We start from the raw sequence: 26,859 nt of genomic DNA, 5'->3' as shown, positions 1-26,859 counted from the left end.
GGCCAAAGTCCCTTGCAAAGTATTGTTAAAAGCGTAATAGAGCATATTCACTTATATAGCGAAATTTTCATTTTATGGAAAATGCGCGAAAGAAATGCATCATTGTTTTATTCATTCCATGTTTGTTTATCAGAATGACTGAGTGGCGAGTCAAACACGTGAAAAAAATATCGTAATTTTTCAGAACGTGAGTTGTTATGGCTTTTCTCAAGGCTGGAAATCCTTGTATAACACCGTAGATTATATAAAAATGCTACTAAACGATGACAAAACAGAAGTTCTGATGATTGGCTTTAAGTAGCGACTGGCAATCGACATAATTACAACTGGATAATCTGACTTACTACCTAAGTCTACCATCAATGGTAAAGAACCTAGGTGTGTTATTTGAATCCACTTTTCGATGACTACACATGTTAATAAAATATGCTCAACGGCTTTTAATTATTTGTATGATTTAGGAAGAATTAGGACATATTTATCAAGAGAGTCCACTGAGACAGTTATTCGTGAGTTTGTATTAAGTCATGTCCATTATTGCAAAAGTATTTTTTATGGCCTGCCAGCTTATCAATGAGACAGGGTAATTTAGTATTTATCAACTGAGTTGATAACCTAAACTTTCACTCAACAAAACGAGCACTGTGATTGGTTGATGTTTAGTCATGAGCCCCTGATCAAATACAATTGTATCCCGACCGGGCTACAATTGCGCAGTTGTCGCAAGCGCGCCGAATGTAGCAGTATGGTTTTGACATATGATTGTTTGAGGGAAAGTCTAAATATATAACAAAGCACTTAATGTATGGTCTCTCGGGAAACAAGTTAGTTTTGTTTTCCTGAGAGTCCTGATGTTTCCCGAGATGAAGTCGAGGGAAACATCAGGACTCTCCGGAAAACAAAACTAGCTATTTCCATCGGGACTATACCTTTAGTGTATATTGGCCACCGTTTCAACTCAGCCTGTTGTACTCTCCCACCGACGTAGCACCGCAATTTCTTTAGAAAGTTACCCCCTTTAACCATTTATCAGTAAGAGAAACTACAAAGAGTCCAGAATGCAGCTGCCAGATTAATATTTCAAAAACTAAGACATTGTCGAACAACTCCTCTTTTATGTAGTCTTGACTGGCTGCCAATTGTTTTTGCATTTAAAAGATGTTACTATTGACGTATACAATTCACGGTTGTGCTCCTGATTACATTGGGGAGCTTATAATCATTGTTATTTTATTATTATTGTCATTGTTATTATTATTATTATTATTATTATTATTATTATTATTGTCATTGTTATTATTATTATTATTATTATTGTCATTGTTATTATTATTATTATTATTATTATTATTATTAATTGATTCATAAAATACATTGGTACTTGAGTTTGTGCTGTCCTAGTCAAAGGAAGCTTTAGTCGTTGCGTGACAGTAGGATCATATGATCCAGCTCAATAGGGAAAAAAAATCTCGCAAAGGGAAAGTGCGCTGTGACATTCAAAGAAGATCATGGCTAACTTTTTCCTTATTTTCAGTCTAACTGTTGGAATCTTTTTTGGCATTATCGTGGCCTGGTACAATAGTCAGGAAATTCCAAAGGGATTGCCCGACGATCAGTTGATGGGTCTACGAGTTTTCGGTACTGGTATGGATATACTCCGCTTTCTGGTAAGGACACTTGCAGCTGTTTATTACTTGTCGTCGATAGAATTATTATTGAATGTTGGATTAGGTCGGTGGAATCACTTCGTCGATTCACAAAAATTTTTGTTGGACAATTCACTTTTCTACGCTGGCACGTACTGTCAAGGTAGAGTAACTAATCATTGCAGCCACATTAGAAATCACATGTTCATCACAAATTGCGAAATTATTTAGTTGACGGAGAAGGACAATCGATCGGGTTGCTATGACTCTATGACTGTGAAAATCCTCCGATTCTAAACAGGGAACTAAGAAATAATTTGGCCCACTTCCACCCCTAAGCTCTAATTGAAAGCGTCGCGCTTGATCTAAAGCTTATTTTGAACTACCGGTATTCTCTTTTTTCAAGGCGTCTACAGCTTCAGATATTGGGATCGGGGAGTCCGCAATGGAAAATACTAATTTGGGACTTCAATGGTTATCATCGATGCTCCCTAAAAGTGACGAATCAGAAAACCTCTTGGAAATCTGGAATGACAAGATAGCCAACATCCCTGTACGTTTTTATAAACCAAAAATTCATGGCAGCAAAAGAACTACTGGTGTGGTTTACTTTCATGGCGGTGGATTTACTCTTGGAAGTGTTGGTAGGTTGTAGAAGCCCTTTAGCTCCAAGAAGTGATAAACTAACAGTCATGTAACTTCCCCCAGAAATATCCATCATTATCCACCAAATTAGACAGGTGATGAGAATATCCAGACTTATCAGATAGAAGCAGTTACCCACATCTAACACCAAGTTCTTGTAAATTATCTAAAAGGAACTGTGTAGCCGCTGGAGGAGAGAATTAACAATCAGATTTTGGGAGTTAACCCTTTAACTCCCAAAATCAAATGATTAATTCTCTCCTCAAGCTGTTACACATTTCCTTGTAAAGTAGTAATGAGAATTTGGTGCTAGATTAGGATAACAACATCTACCTGATAAGTTTGAATATTCTCACTACCTATTTGCTGGATAATGTGAGGATATTTTAGGGAGAAGTTTGATGTTGATCACTTCTGGGACTTAAAAGGTTAAAGGGTTGATAAGATAATTTATCAGTACCTGCTGGTAGCATCAGGAAACAAAACTCTGGAATTAGTTTATTGAGGAAGAATTAAAGAGAAAGGGGATTAGAAGCCTGGAAAAATTGGAAATGAAAGGGTGGAAAAGAAGAGAGAAAAAGGATCAAAGAGGGATGACATGTGCAGAAACAGGATTTTGTGAGGGTGGAGGGGGGGAGGCAGACAAGGAACATGGCAATGTTTGGAAGCTGGAGCTCTAGACACAACATATTGCAATAAACATAAATGAATAATTTAGCAACATGAAAGCTTCTTTTAATCTCTAATGTGGGTACCTACATGAACCCTGGTTTTTTTATGTTTTTAAAAATTTGCATCAGTTAACAATAATTTTTTTTTAATAAACTATTTCTTCAGATCAGCATCATCCATTTACTCTGCTGTTAGCTAAAGAGGCAAATGTTGTACTGGTGTCTGTTGAGTAAGTATTCTACCAACTGAGTCTGGATTTCTACTGATGTATGGTTGTACAACATGATCTACTAACCTTGAAAGCAAGCTCATGTTTCTTCCTTTCACTTGTAGCAAATTTTGTTGTGTTCTATTCATTTGATAACGAAAATGAATCCTAATTTGAGCTCTTTTTCTTGCAATGACAGGATAAATTCAAGATAATAAGACTTACAACTTACCACTGCTCCATATGTCTCTAAACTTTTCAGATACAGATTAGCACCCAAACACACTTTCCCAACCCAGTTCCATGACTGTTATGTTGTTGTTAACACCTTACTGGCCACTGGAGAAAAATATGATATTGATACAAACCGTATTATTGTTGCTGGAGACAGTGCTGGTGGTAATCTAGCAGCTGCAGTTGCTCTCAAGCTTCGAGATGAGGACAAACACCTGGCAGCTGAGGTAACAGAACCTTTAACCAGCCTTTCAAGACCCTATTGATTTCTCTATGCCAAGAAAGATACCCTAAAATAACTTTTTTTGCTTAAGTTACGATGGCAATCACGAAGACACCATGGTAACAAATTTTACTTGTGGTCTTACCAGTGGAAGCATCCATTTCTTACGTTACAGATCTCAACTGGAACTAAGGGTCAATGATTGTGTGATTCTTTTCAACTTTTCTTCTGTTTTGATTGCAGATTCTCATCTACCCTACACTTCAGTTTATGGACTTTTCACTTCCCTCATTTCAAAACCATGACTCTCGACTCTTGTCATTGGAACAATTAGCAGAGTACTGGTCATATTACATGACAGGAACACCTAACATGGTCTCATCCTTTTTAGCAAACAATCACTCCAGGCATCTTCACAACACAAAGTACTCCTCTTACATTGGGGTTGGTGATAAGGGACAGCAAAATAAAAAAAAGAAGCCATTAGATGGAATTCCAGAGGTTGTTTTAAATGGTCTGGTGGACTATAGAGCATCACCTTTAATGGCTAATAGTTTAAAGGGGCTTCCCAAGACATTAATTATCACATGTGAATTTGATATCTTAAAGGATGATGGTCTGTTGTACAGGGCTCGTTTGTTGGATGCCGGTGTCAAAGTGACCCATTTAAACTACATGAGCTACCATCCTTTTTTGGCAGTTCAAGTGTCACCTTATTTTGTAACAGAGGAGTTTAATCAGGCATTGAGAGATATAGTTGACTTTGTGAAAGAGGAGTAAAAAAAAGTCAAAGTCTGTTTACAAAAAATGTTAGGACATCACATACCATTTGTCTTGATTCACATCTTGAACAAGTATAACAAAGTATAAAAGTCTGCTTAAATTTTTATTGGCAAACAATTCTAGGGAATTGTTTGAGAACAAGAACATTGCTTTATATCCCATAAATCTTGATTCATCCACCCAAGAGAAACCTTATCGACTCTATAAAAAAAAAGTTAGACATCCACACAAGAGTAACCATGGACCAGATCAGCACTCAGGGTCTTAAAATAACTTAGAAAAACATGCTGCCTTTGCTATAATATCTGCAAATGGTTAGACATTCTAGTCTTCTTGGATAAGGACAAAAACTGATGGCTCCATCTCCTGCATCTTCTCAATACAGGTTAGCAGGATGTGTTAACCTTTTAACTCCTAGAGAAGATTAACAAGTAACTTCTCTCTCTTATATCCTTAGCTTATCCAGCAAACTGTTAATGAATCAAACTTAACAAGTAGAAGTTGTTTTCTTCATCTGATAACAAATCTTGCAACTGATTTACAAGGAAATGCATAGAAGCTGGACGGGAAGAATTAACAGTCAGATCTTGAAAGTTAAAGAACTGCAAAAAGAAGGGAATGTAGTTCCCATTCTGGCCTTGTATCCCACAAAAAAAATTCCTAAACTGGGGGACTACCTAAAGAAATTTGTGGACTGCCCAATGCAGTCTGGCCAAAGCAAAGTATTGTAAAGTGTATCAGAACATATTCATTTATATGGCGTAATCTGCATATTATGGAAAATGGACTATAGAAATGCATCATTGGCTTCACCTTTGTGAATCATGTTTGGGAAGTTAGACTTTCCTTAGGTATGTTTCAACCAAAATAAATTTTCTAAACATCTGAATCTTTCCTGCTTTGTTTACACATTTTTGCAAGCTGTTTCAACTTTTCTTTCAAAACAAAAAAAAAAAAAAGGAAAGTAATGGGAATGACAAAAATATGCACAATTTAATGATCAGCATTGCTCAACAACTACCTAAAATATTTATAGTCACTGGAGTGGCTAGGTAATCATATTTTAAGAATTAAATATCACCAATTTTGACAAATATGTTCACAATAAATATGCACAGATAGTTCACTATCTCCTACAAGTATACATCAATCTTATAGCATTAGTAACTTTGTACAAATTAGGGAAAATATATTCAGCAGTGTTAAAGTCATTCAGAACAGAATCTTGTAAAACTATTTACCTCTGGAGAAACTTTTCAGAGTACATACATTTGTGTTTAAAAAAATATCTTAAAAATTATTTTCTAGCATTGGTTAAAATGACAAAGCCCATGTTTTTAAAAAATCCAATGGCTAAGAAAGTGTGACATACAATATATCTACAGGGTATTTGATTATAAACTAAACCTACAACTAAAACCAGGCTTGAGTGCCAAGTTTAGGCTTTCCTTGTCTTTAATGGCGATGTTAGAGACTGATATGGTTACTAAAACTAGCTGGATACCATGTCTTTAACATACTGTACTATATCAGCAAATGCCTCATCCCCCTCATCTGTCCTGGCTGGTCCTCCCTCAGTAGCTAATGTCACAAACCCATGAAAAGATTGATAGTTCTTGTGTTGGACTTCAATGTTTGCATCTTGCAATCGTTCTACATAAAGGATGCCTTCGTCTCTTAAAACGTCAAAGTTTGCTGTAATAACAAAAGTAGGAGGTACTCCTCTAAAGTCTTCTGCTATTAAAGGAGATGCTTTAGATTGGGTCAAAGCTTCCAGTACAACAGGTGGTAGTGCTGTTTTCTGTTGTGGAAGCCATGAAATGCCTGGTGTTGACTTTCTTAGAAACCCCATATACTTTGTTCCAAGGAGATGTTGAGAGTGATTCCCAGACAGAAGAATCTCCATGAGGTCTGTGGAGCCATTAAGGTATAGCGAAACAAATTTTACATGCTCTTCTTGAGAGAGTATGTCATTGACTGCATTGGTAGTGTATGATGGCAAGTTGAAGTCAAGGAACTGCAAAGCAGGATAGATGAGAATCTACAAGAAGAACAACAACAAGAGATCTTATGATAAACTTGATCTACACATTTGATGCTAAGTCCTGAAATCTGACCCAGTACCCAGTGGTGGCAGGCAAGCAGTCTTCAGCACCACTTCTTGCGTCCATAATGCTGCCTCCTATTATTGAACACCTCAAATGTCTCAAACTGCTGTATAAAGTTTTAGCCACTCAGTCAAGTATTCAACAGAACCATTAACCCTTTACTTCCAGAAGTGATTAATAAATAACTTCTCGCTAAAATATCCATGTATTATCCAGCAAACAGGTAATGAGAATATTCAAATTTACCAGGTAAGAGTTCTTGTTATCTTGATATACATGTAACACCAAATTCTCCAAACTAATTTACAAGGAAATGTGTAACAGCTAAAGGGAGAGTTAACAATCAGATCTTGGGAGTTAAAGAATGAATGGGGCAATGATTAATTCCAGTTTCCTGCAAATTGTATTTTACAGCTTGAGGTATGTGATTATTCACGAAGGTTTAACTTCAGATTTACTTCCATTTCACTCATGTAGAGGTTGCTTGCTTTAGGCACTGTACTGTCATTGCAGCCCTGAGAATAGTGGTTGGTTTGAATCTCATTCTTTTTTCAATGATCAGGTTTCATTTTCTCAACTTCTTTACTTGTGCTTCAAATATATGAGTTTCCTAAGATTATATTCTCACTAATATACCTGTGCTGATTTTATACATACCTGTGCTTTCAAATAATTCTGCCTACAATGCATCTCAGAGACTTCAGCCAGGTAATGAGAAACTGCTGCAGCCAAGTTTCCTCCAGAACTGTCACCAACCAACATGACTCGTGTGACATCAACTCCGTGGTCTTTTCCAGTGTTGAGGAGGCCAACAGCTACATTGTAGCAGTCATTAAACTGGATTGGATAAGTATACTTAGGAGCTTGCCTGTAACTAAAAGGAAGTAAGTATGCTAAGGTTAATGACCTTTAACGTTACTTTGCTTTCCAATAATAGGTAAGCAATGAGGTTGGTGATTTACAATAAATACCAAATTTGCAATGCTGTCTTTTTTGCAAACCTGTCAGGAAACAGTTTTAAATTGTTTTAAAGCATTAAGAAGATCCCTGTTCTTGTAATCGGAGGATCAATTTGATTGTTTTTGCTTTTAGATGTCTGTTACAGTAAAGAGTGGCAGCAGGATGAAACAAAATCACAAGTTTGGCTGTGAGCCTCAAAGAGAGCACATTATTGAAAGGTGCAGTAGCCCCTAACTTCCATACGTGATTAAAAAGTAACTTCTCCCTACAATTTCGATACATTATCCAGCACTCAGATAATGAAAACAGACAAACTTATCAGCTAGGGACTTTCATCTTGATAAATCGCCAACTTCTCTTAATCAATTTTCAAGACTATACAAAGAAGCAAGAAGAGAGAATTAATAGACATGACTAGTAGGAGCTTAAGGAAGGTGCAAAACTAATTGTGAAGTGACTGCAAAAATGAACAGTAGTGTTGCAGTCCTCTTACTTTTTACTTTATTACATATTAGCTGGTGCACACTTGACCATTGTAAATTGTTGGAAAACAAAACGAAGCAAAGTACATTTTTTAGTAAATTAGCCAGCAGAGTTTTATCAGCCAGAGAATTATAATAACGTTTCTTACTCCACACTCACAACAATGACTTGAGCTGACACTGCCAGTCTACGGCAGAAATCGTCATATCCCTCTGAGGAGAAGAAGAACTTAAGCATTAATTATAGGATTATGATTACAAGCTTATCATGTTCTGCTTGTCTGATTAGTTCTCCAGAGGTATTTTTTCTTTTCAGTCTATTGTGAATGTTGTGAACTTCTAGGACATTACAAAAAGCAGCTTTTCATAACAGGAGGGGTATTCATAATGGTGACAGGGATGAGTGGAGTTCAATTCTATCTGTTTTCACACAAGTGGTTTACAAAATTGAATGAATGCAAAGTGGGAGTCTGATTTCTTAATTACAAGTATGATTACAGACATTATCACACGCAGGTCATAATCAGTGACTGAGACTGAGACAGAGACAGACTGAGACAGTCAGGACATTTTTTTCTTAATCAAAAAGGCACCTTTGGTAATCAAGAGGGCATGATTACTTGATACTGATTGAACCTTTTTGCTGTTTGCAGCAACAATTACATATATACAAATTAGACAACACAACATCCCGTTACCAATTAATTAAAACTGTGAAAAAAATTTGAGAAAGAATTTAGACATCAGTGATGAAACGACATACATAGACAAGGGGTGTCAACTGTCCTATTAAACTGTTCTATTATGAGCATGAGGTGTACACTGTCCTATTGGTGCTCAAATTGGGCTGTTGATAACCAATCAGGTTCAAGAATGTTGTTATTATAATAGTTTTGATTATAAACATATGTATGTTAGGGAATACTATAGCCTCTGGCAGAGAGCAGCCTTTTCCTCTCTGTCACAATGACATAGATGTAACTTACCCAGGCTTCCTATGGCCCATCCTCCACCATGAAAGTAAATTACTCCTGGTAAAAGAGTTTCTTCATTGGATTTGCTTTCAGGAGACCCCTTAGTTTTGTTCACTGGCTTGTATATCCTTACACGAACACCAAAAATTTCAGTGTCATTTATTTCCAAAACATCAGAGTAACTATTGTTCTTGTACAATCCACTTGCAAATGCTAACACAGTTGCCATGTTGGAGTAATAGTTTTCACCCAGTCCAACAAAAGAGCCAATGTAAGCCTGGAAGAAAATCACTATCAGTCACCAGTGTACTAATTTGAGCAAGGGTAGTCTGTATAAGTTTTTGCTAAATTCCTTGTTTTACATTATATTTATTAGCTGTTGGACTGAAGAACTATTTGTAAACTTCAATATAACTTATTCTGAGCCCTTTTCAAATTTCATTATCTTTACCCTAAATTCCCAAGATGTGTATAGAAATTCTTTGTTTAGGCTCCTCTACATTTGTATATTAATTCAAGAATTTCAGTGTTATATATGTATCAAGACAATGCCTTCTTGTTGCTATGTTTCCCATTTTTCATCACTCATTCTGAGGAGAGGTATCATATGAATCATTTCTGAGAGGTAACAGCTAATTTAAGGCAATTCTGTTTAAATGATGACTTCAGCTCCAAAGGTCATTAAGAGAGTTACTGTCACAGACAATGTTAACAATCCTTTGAAGACTTCAGACCCTCTTTGCAATCCTCAAATTGGTCTAATTTTGCAAGGATCTAACACTTGTGACTTGTTTTAAAGAGAAATATTATTGAAGAGCAACACTATTCTCCTGAAGGTGACATACTCATTAAATTAATGATGAATGGTACACAGTTGCCTAAAGAGAATTACAAGTTAACAAAGCCAAGATGGTTTTTAGGGTTGTTTAACCAAATGGTCATTTTGCTTCAGCCAAGCAGTCATTCTACCCAGCTGGATAATTTTCCAAACAGGTGGATTTGATTGATTAATCAAGAGGAACAGAAATTAACCATCACACATCTTGCATTTTGAGTAATAATGCTCTTCATCTGGACATGTGAATCATAATCTAGGCCTCACACCTTAGAACTGTGGGCTGTGGAGTGGGCCTTAGTATCCATGGGGTTGGCTATGGGTCACAGATCGTGAGCTACAGGGTACAACTCTGCTTTAAAAAAAAAAAAAACCTTCCTTGGGGTCTAATGTTATTATTGTCATGACAGAATGCATCCTTATGCAAGAACATACGTCAAGAGGTTGTATACTTTCTGTATGCGCTTAGAGTTATAACTTCCGGAATGGGAGAGATCCTAACTGTAAATAAGAGCCCTAATCAGATATTTTCCGAACAAAGTAGATCAGTCAAATTAATGTTTATTCGTTTGTCTCACGATCGAGTCAGGTCAATCAGGCTGTCAATTGTACGTACATCTATTGATCGTGATGTTCCGACTGCTATACTTCGTCTGGCGACGAGCTCGAAAGTAGACATGGTCTGGTGCTACAAGTGTGTTTTGGCGCGCTATTACTGGTTGATTTAAGATCTGTGTTAAACAATAAATCCTAAGAACAATTGCCATGTACGAACTTTTGAGAAGTTAATGAAACTTGCAACACCGAAATCGACAACACACTCAACATATTCGTCACCTTAAAAAGCATTTGGCGAAGCAATCACCGCACTAACTGAAATATCTGAGTGTTATTTTAGCGATTAAAAGAAACTTACCAGGTCCCATGCTAACACGAAACTAAATCCAACTAACTTGAACTGCCATGTTGAATTTATCGGAAAATCGTCTGGTAATGCAACGTTGAATAATCTTTGGTATACTCTGTTAGAAACAATTGCCAGTAGTACTACGAAAACACAGAGGAACACGACAAAAGTCCGCATATTCTTTACAGTACCTCCAACTTAACAAAGTGGGATTCAATATCGAGCCCAGGGTCATTTGACTCCTTGTCAGCGGACGTACCTAGTAATTCTTCATTCTACTCATTTACCTCTTTATTATTATTACTAATGCTTGTGAGCCCTCTTTGCCGAGAACTTCGCTATCCAAGTACTATGGCTATGATGGTCGAAGGTGAGTGTACCGTTGATTTATTGGGAGTTTCGGGAAGAAAGGCTCTAGATGCGTGCGTTAAAGTAATCCTAGTCGAACGAGCCTGGAAGAAAACTTGTCCAAGGTCGAACATGTACGACGACCTGTCCGAAGAGCCAAAGGTTGAAGATTTGATGGAAGCAAACCATACAACCATCGATCGAGATTTGCTCTGCGAAAGGACTCCCTGCATTCAGAAATTGTATATGGATGAACATGGAGCAAAAGAGCTCTGTGGACATAACAGAAGCGAAGGTCGCGAGGCTACTTCCAAACACAAAAGGGGAATGAAGCAACACGTTACTGAACTCCGAGCTAATGACTCAATTAGTGAACACACCGAACACGAAAGACTCGAAGCTACTTGTAAGGGTTTAAAGGAAACAAACAAGGGTGTAGACGAGCTCGGAGCCGAAGGCATTGGTGGATACGACGGAAGAAAAGGAATCGAAACCAATTGTGACCGTGTAAAGGAACTGAAGCATCCTGTGCATGGCTCTGGGTTTATTATTCATGACCATGTCGTTGTCACCAGCAAACATGTAATTAAACCAGTTTTAAACGATCAAGGAGAAGGATACGAAGTCTATATTTCCAATGCCACCTTTGGTATTCTCCCATGCAAGGTTTTATATGTTGACGAACGCCAGGATTTGGCAATACTCCTTTGCCAACAACTTAATTTAGAGAAAAATGGAATCCGTTCCTTGTTGCTGACGAACCATTCGTTGTCACCAGTTGTGCCAATTTTTTGTTTTGGTTATCCCTTGAGTTATAAAGGTGACAGAGCACTTGCTGTTTTTGGCAAAGTCTGTTCACAAGAGACTTCATCAGACTCTCCACTTGTCCCACTAGATTGCCCTCTTGACTCAGGAAATTATGGCAGCCCAGCACTCTGTTGGATAGGTGATCAGTTAAAAGTAGTTGGTGTGATAACACAGAAAAACATTCATGGGATTCAAACACAGAATTGGAAAGATGGCATCAAATGTTTACAGGAATCATTGCCGATTATTGCCAATCCTCAAATACAGCGCTACCAAACAGCACCTTTGTTGACTTCTGACATAGCTTCAAAGTATTTGGGGATACATAGGCTATATGACATTCTGAAGACACACAGTCCCTTTTGTGTAATTCCAGGAATTTGCTTAGTTGATTTTATTAAAACCTTTGCCAACAAACATGAAGGCAAGCATGAAGAAGAGTTAAGGGAGATAATCAATTGCTTTGATATTCTTTCTTAGTAATCATTATGAACTGCATTTTAACAATAGATTCTGTTGCTGTGCACCTGTTCAGTAATAGATCACAGATGATGTCAAAATGTGGTAAGAAAGTAGCTCACAATACTTTGATGTCTTCTGTGATCTATAGCTGTATGGACCAACAGCAACATGCAATCTATTTGTTTTATAAAGTAAGGAAGAAAGAATTGGTAATGGCAGATCAAGATGTGCACATGAGACTACAAACCTTAAAGGTTAGTCTTAGGATGTTGATATCTTACTTCTATGAATCACAAAGTTGTATGTGTGAACAATCGCGAGATATTGGTTAGGATGAAAGAAGGTAGTTTAGAATTTGATCTGATTTTACTTCAACTTTGAGGTAAAACTGCATTAAGTTTGAGGTGGCCCCTAACCTTCAAATCACTTCAAATAAAATTGTCTTTTCTTTCTCTTTGTTGTCACTCAGGAAAAAAGGCTCTAAAAATGTTCCAACCTTCGGAAAATTTGTTTTTGGGAGGCTGAGGTGGATTTTTCAAGTCATGGCTCACAACCATCTCTGGCCTTTTTGCCTTACAAGTCTGTGGTACATAGTATGTAGGCATGTGTCTGGACAGTGGTTATAGTCTTGCCTCAATCATCTCTGGTTTTATACTTCTTTTAGCTGTGATCTAGTGGGAATTTTTCCAATTGCCTCTTTGGGCTTGAAGTGCTTAGTGGAGGATAAACTTTGGTAGAATTTATTGATCACATGGCCCCCAAATCCTTCACCACTGCCAGTTCATTGTTTATTTATTTATCTTTCAGTCTGACCAATTCATTTACCTCCCAAAAAATGTGTGGGTATTGTCTCATGAGTTTGAACTGGTGCCGTTTTCTTCATGTTCATGTGTTATTCTAAACGAGTGGTGTCAGCTTCATTATGTCTTGTTTATTTCAGTAGAATACTTCTACCATGCAAAATGAATTTTGAATTGAAGTGTACTTTGAAGTATGAGAAGTGTGATACAACAAATAGATAATTACTCAAGGGGCTGGAACTCCTTGTTTCTTTGGAATGTTAACTACAGTATTTCTGTCATATTTGAAAACAAATTTCAGGTTGAAATGTTTTCAAACTAGTTTGACTTGCATTTCACGTTGCCAAAAATGTCTAGATCCTTCAATTTGTATTTCTTGATTGAGGCTGATGATAGGAATTAACTTTTATGTTCTCTGTTGTTTAGGGAGATGTGAAATGGCCCCAATACATGCAGTTGGTACTATTGACAGAATGAGTAGGTGTGACATTTAATGTGGCAAGCTGGTATTCACAAGATTACAGGCTGGTGCTATTTTTTTCATCTGAAAAATTTACTCATGCTTACTTTTACCCAATTGCACCTGAAATCATGTGATATCAATACAAAACATCAGAGTACCTTTAGTTCTTGTACAGTCTTCATGTAAACGCAAGTGCAGATGCCATATTGGAGCAAATGTTGTCACCTCATCCAACTGGAGAGCTGAATATGTCACACAAACTTGAAAGATGATAGTGTTTAAAAGTTTATAAAGAGCCATCATAAGGGCAAGAGAGGTACTAATAACTTGTCGTTAGCCTCTACAGGAAGCATGTTGTAGGACAAATCCACTGGCATACATTTCAGTTTAGCCTCATTATAAAAGATTTCCTTACCACAAGGCAAAGTTGCTCTTGGTTTCTGTGATTTTCTTGACTGAAAATACATTTTTGACAAATACCCATCTATTTCATTTATTTCAGGGAATTCTGTAATTATGTTGTGAATATTTAACAACCATTCACCAAAGTACAAAGTAACACTGGCACAGAAAGCTAAAATAGAGGGTGTTTTTAAAAGGCTGTAATATTGTTATGGTAACTTGATGCTAATTAAAACATTTTTTGAAAAAACTGGGCATTGTTTTATACCATTTGTTAAAGAGCAAACAAAAAGTCTGATAGAGTAGATCAATTACAGAACTGGTGTTTTACCAAATTCACTTGAGTCACTTTAAATGCAAACTCACCTGGTCATTAAAGCACCTAATTGTACACCAATAAATAGTCTGTGGTGGTTCACCCTGTTAAACTGAAAGCAGTGGTTGGTACCACCACCAAAATACAGAAAGCTTCTATGAGAACCTGCACACAGTACTTCCTTTACTAAGCACCTGGGCACTTTTGGCTAAAAGGAGGGTGCTTTTTCTCCTGTGCTGATTCTGCTGTAGTTGAAGCCTTAAAAGTTATAATAAAGTGGCAATAGAACAAGATTTCCTTGCATCCCTACCATTTAAGAAAGTGAGGGGGGGGGGCACTTATTCAAGAGGGGTGTTTGCTTTTGAAATACCTATTGTAGCCTAGGGGTACAAGCCGGGTGCTTACTTGGGGGAGGGTGCTTAGTAGAATGTGTGCGCTTATCCCAGGAGATATTGTATTCCACTGAACTCAGTCATCAGAAACTTGACACAAATGATCAACAATCAACATCCAAAGATTATGGTGGAGGTGAGGGATTACCAAAATTAGCCTTGTTCCCAATCCTTCTTAAATACAAACTTCACCCAAGAGTGACTAACATCTAATTTTTCCCGATTGTATCACCCCTGATTGAGATGTAAAGGTCATGCAAATAAAGGAAATGATCGCGCACATAGAAGGTTCTCATTAGACTTGCAAGCACCATAGGTAATGTGTAAAGAACATTATGGAGACTGCTTGAAATGTTGAGGTCATGATAATATAACATAAAAACAAAGTAGGAGATAATTGAGCTTTGGAGTCTTGAACAATACAAAATAGAAGGTAGTCTATGACTGCATTTACCTACTGTTTTATAGCTGTAGAGTATTTTAGTAAACAAGTGATGTAGCTCAAAATGCAGAGGGGTTAATAAACAGCTCTTGTCAATGCCAAAACTGTGCCAAAAGGAGGACTTGGTTGGAACAGAGTCTATACACCAGTCAATTTACCGGCCGGGGACAGGGTAGGAAATTAATAGAAAAGGTACATGTATTAAATTTGCATCAAATGTATATGATTACAAAATGCCCCATCTTTGTACGCTCTGCGTACCTAACACAATGGACAATACTTACTCCTTGTCTTTTTTTCCTTCAATGTACATTCTCCTTCAAAGGATATGTTAGACATATCGTACAACGCATATGTCAGAACTTTTTACGACGTAGCTTTTGCCATTTTTGAGTTTTTTTTTTTGATAAAAAATATGATAACTTTGTTAGCGTGTAGAGTGGTATGTTGCTTGCACTGATCAGATTGCCGCGTTAGGGTATGTATCTTGTACCGATCAGATTGCCGCATTAGGGTATGTATCTTGTACCGATCAGATTGCCGCATTAGGGTATGTATCTTGTACCGATCAGATTGCCGCGTTAGGGTATGTATCTTGTACCGATCAGATTGCCGCGTTAGGGTATGTATCTTGTACCGATCAGATTGCCGCATTAGGGTATGTATCTTGTACCGATCAGATTGCCGCATTAGGTTATGTATCTTGTACCGATCAGATTGCCGCGTTAGGGTATGTATCTTGTACCGATCAGATTGCCGCGTTAGGGTATGTATCTTGTACCGATCAGATTGCCGCATTAGCGTATGTATCTTGTACCGATCAGATTGCTGCGTTAGGGTATTATCTTGTACCGATCAGATTGCCACATTAGGGTATGTATCTTGCACCGATCAGATTGCCGCATAAGGATATGTATCTCGCACCAATCATTTCACAGAATTTAGATATCTCGCACCAATCACTGCGTTTCTGAATTTTTTTCTCGCAAATGATGTCATGGGGGCTGTACACAAAGAATGATATTAACCAGAAATTTTGGGTTCATTTACAAAGTGTAATGGTTTGTGGCCTTCGCGAGAACCTCTTCGACTGAGGTCGAGATTTATCGGAATATCCCAGAAAACTTTGCACGGAAGCAGTGCCCCCACCGAATACTGATTAATTGAAGAACAAAAAACATAGAAATAGAAATGAAGTAAAAACAAATAAGGATGCCGAAACTAGATTCCAAGGGAGAATTTGTTTCATTGTCGTCGAGTCCGCCATAACTTGGTACTAATCATCAGCATCAAATTTGAAGAATCATAACTATATTTTTGACGGAAAATAGTATGACTCTAGCTATTTAAGCATTTGTATTCATTTCTTATTGTTAGTTCTCTATTGATTTGATCGATTCGTTCCTTTCTAACCTTATTCACAGCGGATATTATTGATAAAAATAAGTCATAAATGTCAGGTCCTATGATGCTCATTGAACACCCAAGTTTTGTCACCTTAGCAACGTAGAGCCACGGGTTTTTTTCTTTTTGTAGAACGCCACCTTTGGAATGCCTGATATGTTCGGAAGGAGTCAATAGATAATTGCAAAAATGTTTAACTGATCCTACTCTTAGCATTTGAACCGCAGTGATTCCCTTTCCTTGTGGAGGAAAATTGACTCACTGCCTATGTTGTCGAGAACGGACTGTATGAAAGAGGTCAACCGGAAAAGAAAGAAAGATTAGTTACCTTCATTTGCACTGAACAATTAGTTAATTAAGCCAGGTTTCGCTCTGTTGAAAGGAATATGCCTCGGTGTCTGATACGAACACGTACAGTATTTTCTTGAGCACCTCAGCATATTTGGTAATAAGCTTTCCTCCAATTGTGCCTGACAAGATATAACCACGTTACCTTGAACAAATTCCACGAGTTTTGTCTACTTTGGTGTCCTAACGTCATGCAATACCGTACAAACTGGTTCTAAGGCTAACTTATGGATCCGACGTCTTCGATCAGGGGTTATTGTTACACAATACACGACTCGTAAGATATTAGTCGATAATGTTTTTTCTCTTCCTTGTTATCCAAATATGGAAATTGTAAAGAAAAAATAAGTACATTTATGTTTTACTTCCTTTTGCTTTCCAAGAATTGACCAAGACTGTAATGTGAACTTTAACCAACAGTTTATATTCAGTTCTACGAGGATTCAAAGGTAAATATTTATTAACTGTCTGGTTTATTGTGCTCGTTGTAAAGAAGCAAGAGAGCTTTCTTTGGAGCTGAACTGTATCAACAGAAAGACAGAGCATCCCTAGAAAAACTCCGCTGAATTCGCCTTGAAGATGGCAGCAACTCCGTTCTCGCTCGAAGGAGTGCTAACATATTTAGCAGAAACGTTCACAGCCGGTGTGATTCAATCTTATCAGGGGCAGGGAATCCTTGAAAACCTCCCTTTGGCAGAACGACAAGATCCTTTGCAAGATTTTACAAAGTTCAATCCGCAAGACACGGTCTTCCAGGAGTACGATGCGCCACCAGACGACGATAGCAAAATGGCATGGAAGAGATCTCGGCCAGAAAAATGGTGGATGTCGCTTTGGAAGGCCATGAAACACGCATTTTACATTCAAATTGTAGGTGGGATGGCACTCGGTTCGCTTGCTATTCTAATACTGATTTTAGACTTTAATTCCGTAGATCTCTGCTTTGATAAGCAGTCTACAAATTGGAAGGCACTTACTAAACGGACTCAGGCAGTGATAGTTACTGCGGCAACTAGCGAAGCTTACGTTGTTCAAATGTGGACATTTCTTGTCGTGCTGGTGATGTTTGGATGGCCGGTGATTAAGAAACTGAACCTGCTGACCCTGAATTTGCTCGGTGCGTTTCTTGATAGCTGCTATAGACTATATCTTCAGGTTTATGGAAACTACATGGTATCCTGGAGGTCGCTTCCTCTGAACGGTCTGTTCGTGTCGCTTTTGCTCATGAACAGTTTACTACTTGGTAGAGAAGTCGCAAAGAATAACGAAGCACTGACAACAAGGAGATCTAAGATAAAAAAAACCTTGAAAGTTTCTGCGATGCTGACGGCTCAGTTTGCTTTTGGCATACCGATCACATTTTACCTTGTTTATAAGCTGATTCCGCTGTATAGAGAAGCAAATGAAACCATAAGAGTGATCATCGCTGGCGGACTCCCGCTTGTAACTGCCATACCAAAGGTCATCGTGCGTTTGGCGGCGCAAAGAATCGACTTCTTTCACCCAGGAGACGCGCACGTGCTTTTGAGTGTCCTGTATTACGCCTCCGCCATCGTTTTCCGTGTGATGCAGGCAGATCTCACCAGCCTTCGACTGTTCATAGCGCTGAGCTTCGCACACGGCGCGGCGGATTTGCTAGAAAGGGTGACCATTGTTTTGCGGGATTACTTTTGGTATTTTATTTACAAGAAACTGAAACGAGACGGTAGAGAGACGTTCATCGCCGCAAATAAATTTCGCACCCCTAGGAGTATGCGCTTCATCGCAGACATGAGCATTCAGATTATTCTCGGAGAATCAACAGCTCTGATCGCAGCCGTTGGATTCATACAGCTGTTTAAATTCATGTACTCTCCTGAAACATCGTCCTCATCCAACGTCCAATTTGTAACACAGTTTTTTGTTCGCGTGTCTATTGCTCTAAGTATCGATTTCTTCTTCAATTCGTTCTCGTTTTGGTTGCAAATGTCTTATTTAAATGTTGCGGTGGTGCGAGTTTGGAAGAAGAAATGGCGTAAGCATATGCTTGTTGCTTTCATTCTGACTGCTCTGACGTTGTGTTACTTCACGACTCATTTGTTTGCAGTGGTTGAAGCGAAGAACACTGCAGGCGCCAAAAAGCCTGCTTTTAATTGTACAAGGCCATTTGCAAAGTTTTAGATCGTAGTTTCGTCGAGAAAACTAACTCCTTCCCATTCCGAGAAATATTCCAGTCTTTTGCCACAAAACAACGCCATTGACTTATCAGTGACGTTGTTAATAATCAGTAGTAAAACCACAGGCGGCCCAAGCTCACGTCTCGAGAAAAAGCCAACAATTAATTAATGAACGCGTCACGCATTGTGTGACTCGGTGTTAAGTTACGGGAGGAACCGTTGAAAATTTGAACACGTTATAAGGAATAGTATGGGGAACGAAATATGGTCGATTTACAACGATAAATATTTCGAAATATGAATATTTTACATGTAAAATCAATAAAACTTACTCATGCCCCGTGTATCCGTCGTAGTTTCTGGCGATTTCTGCCGTTTTAAGCTTGCTTTACCATCACTGTTATCCATGTCAAAAGACGAAGTCAAGACTTCGTCTTTTGACATGAGACGTGAGCTTGGGCCGCCTGTGGTTGAACAAGGGTTTACTGTGTGACAATGGATTTCAATCATTTTTTGGATGTCAATTGAGTAAATTTCCCATAAAAAGCTGTGGAGGCTAGTGCATTTCAGCAATACAACATAACCAATTTATATGAATTTAAGAGGAAAATTCTTAGTTTTTTCAATTTTAACATTTAATATCACAAGCATGTATTATTATATCGTAATTCAATGTATTTTATATTTTATTAACGTATCATTAGATAGACATGTAAAATTTTATACTCTTATTAGAATTTATATTTTCATTGTATTTTATCATATTTAACACGAAGTCATACGCTTTTGTAGATAAACTCAAATTTCGTGTTTAAATCAAGTTTGTGCAGGTATATGTACCAATCGTGGAAGCATTTTTTTCTTCGAGAAGCGGTGTCTCTGAAATTTACTTTTATTTCAAATTTTTTCTCGAGATCAAATTTGTTGGCACTCCATGGAAAAAGATTTAGACAGATCAACCGATATGTACCATTTGAGGTAAAACCAAACACTTCTTTTAAAACAAAGAAATATCATACCTAGAGTGTTTTAACCCTTAAACTCCGAAGATATGATTGACAATTCTCCCCTCGAGCTGCTACACATTTCCTTGTAAATTAGTGACAAGAATTTGCTGTTTGATCAAAATAGCAACTTCTGCCTGATAAGTTTGAGTATTCTCATTACATTTTCGCGGGATAATGTATGGATATTATAGGGAGAAGTTATACATGTTGAGAATGTCTGGGAGTTGAAGGGTTAAACTCACGACACATCAGAGTATCAGCATCAAGGTTCTTCTAAATAAAGCACGAGTCTCCTCACACTTGACTTGAAAGATATGTCTTTGGGAAAAAAAGCCACAAAAATTTCATGCTTTCAAAATCTGTACCTCCGACATGAGCACCAGGAACAATTAATCCAAGAGTGTCTCAATGGTTCCTTCAGGCACGCGTCATCCCCGCGCACTTTCGGTTCCAATCTCCACACTTTCTCTGACTCTCGCAGGGGTAAAAGGAAGGGGGGATATTTTTATTTCTCCACAAGAAGACGTTCGCCATATCTTTACCCTATCTCGCATCTCAGTCTTTCTGAAGTGACCGAGTTCTCTTTAAGCTTATTTTCAGCTATAATCTTTGTTATAAATAGCTCAGCTGTCTCTCTCTCTCACATTGATCCCTGTAATTCCGTCTTCACACTGTTTATCTCTTTCTCCAACATCTCTTTCTCGGTTTCCAGCGCAGCTGTTCTTTTGAGATTCACCTGTAATCTGTTCTCCAGAGTTTGAAGAAGAGGTCCACACATAACCTCCATGAGCTGACATAAAGCCTTGGTAAAAACTGCCAAAATAATAAAAAAAAAACATTTAATCAAAACAGAAATAAGGTAAGAAGAGATACTGAGTAATGCAGAATTGGGGGAAGCAAAGAGTGGGGAGGGGGGAGTGGGGAGTGGGGAGAGGGGGTGGGGTGGGAGTGAAGTAAGGGAGTAAGGCTGGTAGAGGGTGAAGAAGGATGTGTGAGGAGACGGGTGAAATGCGAGTAACGTGGAAATTGACCTGGAATAACACTGATGACTTTTTAAATGACAGAATAAACTTATTCCCTCAGCTTATTAATTGACTAATTTTGATCAAATACATTTGAAGACAGAGTACTGCTGAAGTTTTCAAGATTAAATAAAAAGGAGTTGAAAATTTGCTATTTCAAGAATTCTGTCCTCTGCTAAGAACACACACTCAGGAACTTTACATTGCATAGTCACAAAAGAGAAAAAGTACAATATGTTAATCACTTGCAACACAAAAGTTCCTGGAAAGATATTCACAGGGCTGACTCAACAAGGGCTATGGGAGTAAGCAATTTGTCCATCCAAGAATCCCACCTCTACCAAATTTTCTAAAACACTGTTCACAAAATGACTAAAATCACATTATAGATTCAATAAATGCCTCTACCAACCTGTACTATTATGAACTGCTGTTAATAAATCCTTAGAGCTGTTAAGAAAAATGGTAAATTTAAGTTTCATACAAGTGGACAGAATACCCAGCTGTGATCACTTGAATAAAATGACTCAGAGCAGAAAAAATGTCTGAGCATTTTGAAAGAACCTTGGCTGCATTGTTCAAAACACAATTTTAATTGTGAAATTATGAAATAAATCCAGGATTAGTTTTTAAAAAAACTCTTCAGAGTTTCTTTTTTCTTTTGAGAAGCCAGGCATGAAAATAACACCAGCCAACAATGGGTAAAATTTGTACCAGAACAAGACAAGTATTTTACTGCTTTTTATAATTAAACCAGCCAGCACTTTTAAGCTTCAAATCAAGTAGTTGGTTAAAATGCTGGCCACCATTACCTCTGGAGCACACTGTTGCTTCGCCATACCAACTAAATCTGGATTAAGGCAGAGCAAGTTTTGATAAACTTGACTCATGACTTGTTCACCCTTTCCACACAAAAATACTTCATAGCATATCTTATCCCAATAATCTACTCTCACTTGGCATTTTGCAACCAAGACAGAACTTCTCCTTAACCTTTCAATTCAATGTCAAGCAGACAAGAAATGATATTAAAGAAATGTATCAATTAGGGGACTAGTTTATCCAGTTCCAAATTCTCCACACTAACACCTTAAGAATTGTATAGCAAACAGTAGGGAGAATTATTAATAAGATCTTGGGAGTGAAAAGAGTTAAGTGAAAATGGACTAATAACCCCTTGAACCTTTAAACTCCCATGAGTGACCAAGACAGAATTTCTCCTTACAATATCAATACAATATCAACCAGTTAAATATTGATTTGGGGATAATTAGTTGATCCAATACTAAATTCTCTGAACTAACATCATAGGAATTGTATGGTTGACAATAAAGAGAATTACAAATTTGATCTGGGAGTGAAAGGGTTAACATCGATACAAACCCTTTGTCTAGTGTCATTGGTTTCTGTTAGAGTCTCTTTGTGGATAAACATCAGCACTAGGGAAGATACTAAGCAGTACACAAAACTAGAAGGTAAAATGACAATATTTTTTTAGCAAGCATTTCTGTTGATAGAAAACTTACTTCAAAGTTTTACTATATGCCTCTTCTTCTTCCTTTAATGAATAAAAAAAAACCAGGTATTAACAATGTCTGTCTGCATTTATTAAGTAGTCAAGTATTGGAGTAAAGTACTGTCATTGGTTCGAGGGCAACCTGGTGTGAATCAACAACCATTATTTTCTTTAGAAATCATTTTTTTCGTATTTGAAATGATGGTTTATATTTTAAGCAATAAGTGTTAGATTTAATCAACATTTAAATAAAGACACACATTAAAATTTATCAATTAACTACTCTGGATAAGTTTCCTGCTGGACTTCACCAGTGATCAATAGTAAACCTAGTTGACTGTAACAGGTAATTTAGTGTTAACAACTGAGTTGAAAACATAAATTAGCCACCGTAACAAGGTTAAAGGCTGATGTTTTGAGCATTAGCCCTTTGTCAAAAAGGGCTATCAAAGGGCAATGAAAGGGCAATTGAGTGACCAAGAAAGAATTTCTCCTTACAATATCAACACAATTTCAACCAGATAAGTGATGAGAATAAAGAAAAATATCAATTTTGGGATAATTACTTGATCCAATACTTAATTCTCCAAACTAGCATTACAAGAATTGTATGGTTGACAGTAAAGAGAATGAAACATTTGATCTGGGAGTTAAAGGGTTAAACTCTTTACAGTGGCCAATTTATGTTTTCAACTCAGTTGTTAACGCTAAATTGCCTGTTATACTCTCCCACCAATGCAGCACCACAGTTTCTTTAGAAACTTATCCTCTTTTTATCTAGTTGACTGTAGTTTTGGTAGGTAACTTACAAATGATTCTGGAGTCCAAATAAATCCTTTGATAGAGAAATGAAAAGTTTATCTATGCATGTATATCTATGCAAAGGTGGTCTTCACAGACTTCATTTTTTTTCCTGAGTTTAGTTTTTGAAATGAATCACCCTACTTTAAGGAATCATTCTATCACCTCACCTTTGATAGTATTTGTGGTAGTTCTGACAAGCTGTTTAAAGTAGCCTTTGACAAAACCTCTGTATGAACTATTTGAAGCTCAATGTCAGCTCGCTGATATCTGATGCAATAAGAAAATACAGAGCACTTTGTTATAAAAAAAAATACATATATATCACATGGCCTAAGGCACCCTTTAGAAAAAACTGAGATCAAACCATCTAAATCAAGTCCACATATCAAATTGAATTAGATACATGTAGCTGCAGAGCTTACACCTAATCCACAACAAGAACTGACCAAAGATACCCCTACAGGGCTGTCACCAAGTTTGAAAGTATGTGGCAAATAAAAGACAGTACGGATACTATGTTATTTCATCAGATTACATGTCTGTGAACTATTCAGTTAAACTTATAGTAAGCATGAACATCCACCCAAATTCTGAACATGGAATCCAATTACATATTTAAACCAGACACTGGTAGATGATGCTTTCAATTTGTGTCTTGAACAAAACAGATCTGAATGCTGCTGCTTGGAGTTTGTATCAGCTATTTCAGCTGGTTTTTCCTGGTGACTATAGGAGTATGGAAAGTGAACTTACTGTGGAGGACTCCCCTCAGGCTTGATGTTCACTGACTGAAAACAATACACTTTTAAATGGCCACCCTAAAAGAATCATGAGGGTGAAAAAAGTTACTAAACAGGGCTCCAAGCTTAACTTTTTCAAAGTTACCTTTGGAGAACCTTTAATAATAGAGTGGTGACAAGATATTAATGTTTGGTTAAGGAAAAAGAAACTGTAACCTTTTAACCCCTTAGATTGACCAGCTTCTAATTTCTCCTTACAATATCAGCCCTGAATCAAACATTTAGATCACGAGAATCAAGGAAATGATCACCAATTTATAAAGCTCTTGATTTTAAACAAATTCTCCTTGTCAGCACTTCAGGAAATATATAAAGAACAGTAATAATACATAATATGAAGCAGACAAGTGTTGACAAAGAATAGTATCAATTAGGGGATTACTAATTGATCCAATTCCTAACTCTCCAAACTAACATAAGTTGAATAGTATGGCAGACTATGGCAGACAGTAAGTAGAATAACTAATGACATTTGGAAGTGAAAGGGTTAAATACTACATGTAAGCCACTCACCAAATTTGTATCGGTGTTGAAACAAGAGAAGATAAGGCCAACAAATCCTGCATCCATAAATTGGTAAGAGGCCTGAGTCCGTAGGTCTATTGCACAAGTAGAATTATTTCATTACTGCATCAATTCACGGTCTACCTTTTTTTACACTAATGAATTAAAGGAGGTAAGTTTCTAAAGAAACTGCAGAGCTGCATTGGTGAGAGAGTATAACAGGGTAATTTAGCATAGTCAACTGAGTTGATAACATAAATTAGCCACTGTTAAAGAAATGTAAAATGGTTTCCATGTTTACATAGTCTGATGTTAACACGCAGGAGGTTGGGAGAACACAAGATAAGCGTAGGAAACCACAATGCAAAGCGGAGTGGTTTCCAGCTTATCTCGTGTTCTCCTAACCTCCCATGTTTACATCAGGCTATGTAAACATGGAAACCATTTTACATTTTTTTTATAAAATAACTAATGAAAGAGGAACGAAAACCGTGTTTACATACGCTCATGTAAAATGGTTTTATGGTCAATCAGAGTGCGCGTACTATTTGAATTATTTTATAAAAAGAGTTTAAAAGTGGACATTTTCAGCATTAGCCCTTCATCAGAACTTCATCAGAGCAATTGAAGGAGGGATAACATTCAAAACTCCAGCTTTTAAACTCTTAACTGTGGCTAATTTACATTATCAACTCAGTTGTTAATACTAAAATTACCCTTTTTCCCACTACTTACCACTTAAGTGTCATTTCATTGTAATTCATTAGGAAAGCATGATATGCATTGACAACAAGGACATCCATCTCATGGGCAAATCTCTTGACCTCTGTCTATAACTGCTTTTTTTCCTTTTTCCAATTTAATATATCATCCCTCTAATGTCTAAAGATAACAGGGGTCCTAGCCTAACAGTCTCATGAAGCTGATTATCAGACAGCCATTAGACAGTTCTCAAATAGTAATATTTATTTCTCGGTGAAAGGGTTTAACCCTTTAACTCCCATGAGTGACCAAGACAGAATTTCTCCTTACAATATCAATATAATATCAACCAGATAAGTGATGAAAATAGAGAAAAATATAAAATTTGGGGATAATTAGTTGATCCGATACTAAATTCTCTGAACTAACAATATAACAATTGTATAGTTGACAATAAGGGTTAAGGCATCAGGCTTGACTTTATACTAATGATTGCATGCTATCACATCAGGAACTTACCAACATGTGATGGCCAAACTGTAATGTGAGGATGAGAATGATACCAACCAATCACCCTCATTGGTCGCTGTTTTGACGTCAACATACCAAGCCTCTGAAATATCAGAAGAAAAGTATTGCAACTTATCTGTTTAAGCATTGCTTTTAGAACCATAAATGAATACTTAATGGTTTGTCTCATGATTTAAAGTCCCCTTAAATTATAAAGTCAAACCATCAATTGAAGATTGCAGCTTGTTGACCCATTTCTTCGACCAGTTAAGATCATGATAGTTTACCTCTGCCTGTGTTGAGGCATCTGACAATTGTTCTGGAGAAATCTCCACCCGATCCTTCCGCTTGTCCAGTCTCTGAAGCATGATAACTGAATAAATATGAGCTACCATCTCATCCTCAACCTAGAAGAGGAACAGAAGAAAGAGATCATACACCAAATATATGAGAGTACAATTTAAAACGAAGAGCATTTAGATCGATATATGGAGAATGGAAATGTCCCGGAGAAACGAAAATCAGTAGATTGTGACAACCAATGTATGGCTGAATAATGAAATTAAGCCAGCTGTCTTTGACTCGAATACACGAGGGATTGGGAGTTTTTAACCAGCAACAGTTCGAGAAATCAAAATTCTGCAGACTAAAGTTTCTTAGTGATAAGAAAAATTCCAATATATACACAATTCTAACCATATACCCACGATATTTACAAAGTTTGATTTCACTAGTGAGGCAGTTGGGGACAGTTTACAATTCAAAAGAAGCGTCTTTTATACCCATTACTTCAAAACAGCTGAAAAGTGGCAATGACCACAATAAAATACCTCTCCAATTAACAAGCCCATAACTTCTTCCCTTTCAGTCGATAGAGCGTGAGTCAAACAAACCATATAAGCATCTGCTTCAATCTTCACAGCTCCGACTGCCATCTTGCACTTCTCTTCCGGCGTCATCGTGCGACGCCGCTGACA

The 26,859-nt window shown here is 37.3% G+C and overlaps 5 protein-coding genes across 9 annotated transcripts; 3 read left to right on the top strand and 2 right to left on the bottom strand.

The window, feature by feature from the left end:
- The first annotated feature begins 1,423 nt into the window (after positions 1 to 1,423).
- On the top strand, positions 1,424 to 5,300 carry LOC131770709 (arylacetamide deacetylase-like). The gene is made up of 5 exons (XM_059086423.2): positions 1,424 to 1,667; positions 2,053 to 2,290; positions 3,129 to 3,192; positions 3,434 to 3,632; positions 3,872 to 5,300. The coding sequence occupies exons 1-5, from the start codon at positions 1,509 to 1,511 to the stop codon at positions 4,406 to 4,408; spliced, it is 1,197 nt and encodes a 398-aa protein (XP_058942406.2). The 5' UTR covers positions 1,424 to 1,508; the 3' UTR covers positions 4,409 to 5,300.
- Positions 5,301 to 5,403: 103 nt separating this feature from the next.
- Positions 5,404 to 10,913, bottom strand: LOC131770625 (arylacetamide deacetylase). Its single transcript, XM_059086347.2, has 5 exons — positions 10,687 to 10,913; positions 8,948 to 9,212; positions 8,111 to 8,174; positions 7,177 to 7,393; positions 5,404 to 6,452 (listed from the first exon to the last, which is right to left on the bottom strand). Exons 1-5 carry the CDS (start codon positions 10,852 to 10,854, stop codon positions 5,904 to 5,906), a joined length of 1,263 nt encoding a protein of 420 aa, XP_058942330.2. The 5' UTR covers positions 10,855 to 10,913; the 3' UTR covers positions 5,404 to 5,903.
- Positions 10,914 to 10,936: 23 nt separating this feature from the next.
- Positions 10,937 to 14,234, top strand: LOC131770748 (uncharacterized). 5 transcript variants are annotated; one of them, XR_009339134.2, is made up of 3 exons: positions 10,951 to 12,548; positions 13,521 to 13,575; positions 14,060 to 14,228. XR_009339134.2 is itself a non-coding variant. In XM_059086470.2 (1 exon), the coding sequence occupies exon 1, from the start codon at positions 10,984 to 10,986 to the stop codon at positions 12,310 to 12,312; it is 1,329 nt and encodes a 442-aa protein (XP_058942453.2). In that variant the 5' UTR covers positions 10,937 to 10,983; the 3' UTR covers positions 12,313 to 12,549. The 5 variants fall into 5 exon arrangements, 1 of the variants encoding a protein (XP_058942453.2); XR_009339133.2 differs by adding an exon at positions 12,764 to 12,880 and having other exon boundaries at positions 13,521 to 14,227; XR_009339132.2 differs by having other exon boundaries at positions 12,764 to 14,228.
- Positions 14,235 to 17,011: 2,777 nt separating this feature from the next.
- Positions 17,012 to 19,493, top strand: LOC131770222 (uncharacterized). Its single transcript, XM_059085941.2, has one exon. It carries the CDS (start codon positions 17,441 to 17,443, stop codon positions 19,019 to 19,021), a length of 1,581 nt encoding a protein of 526 aa, XP_058941924.2. The 5' UTR covers positions 17,012 to 17,440; the 3' UTR covers positions 19,022 to 19,493.
- A 248-nt stretch (positions 19,494 to 19,741) lies between these two features.
- On the bottom strand, positions 19,742 to 26,837 carry LOC131770233 (lys-63-specific deubiquitinase BRCC36). Its single transcript, XM_059085950.2, has 9 exons — positions 26,713 to 26,837; positions 26,170 to 26,289; positions 25,892 to 25,985; positions 24,680 to 24,765; positions 24,120 to 24,184; positions 23,534 to 23,633; positions 22,573 to 22,604; positions 21,459 to 21,496; positions 19,742 to 20,837 (listed from the first exon to the last, which is right to left on the bottom strand). Exons 1-9 carry the CDS (start codon positions 26,815 to 26,817, stop codon positions 20,665 to 20,667), a joined length of 813 nt encoding a protein of 270 aa, XP_058941933.2. The 5' UTR covers positions 26,818 to 26,837; the 3' UTR covers positions 19,742 to 20,664.
- Between the last annotated feature and the right edge of the window lie 22 nt (positions 26,838 to 26,859).

The sequence above is a fragment of the Pocillopora verrucosa genome, chromosome 6 (genome assembly GCF_036669915.1).
Source record: "Pocillopora verrucosa isolate sample1 chromosome 6, ASM3666991v2, whole genome shotgun sequence".
Lineage (NCBI taxonomy): Eukaryota > Metazoa > Cnidaria > Anthozoa > Scleractinia > Pocilloporidae > Pocillopora > Pocillopora verrucosa.
This window is presented reverse-complemented; position numbering and strand designations above follow the sequence as displayed.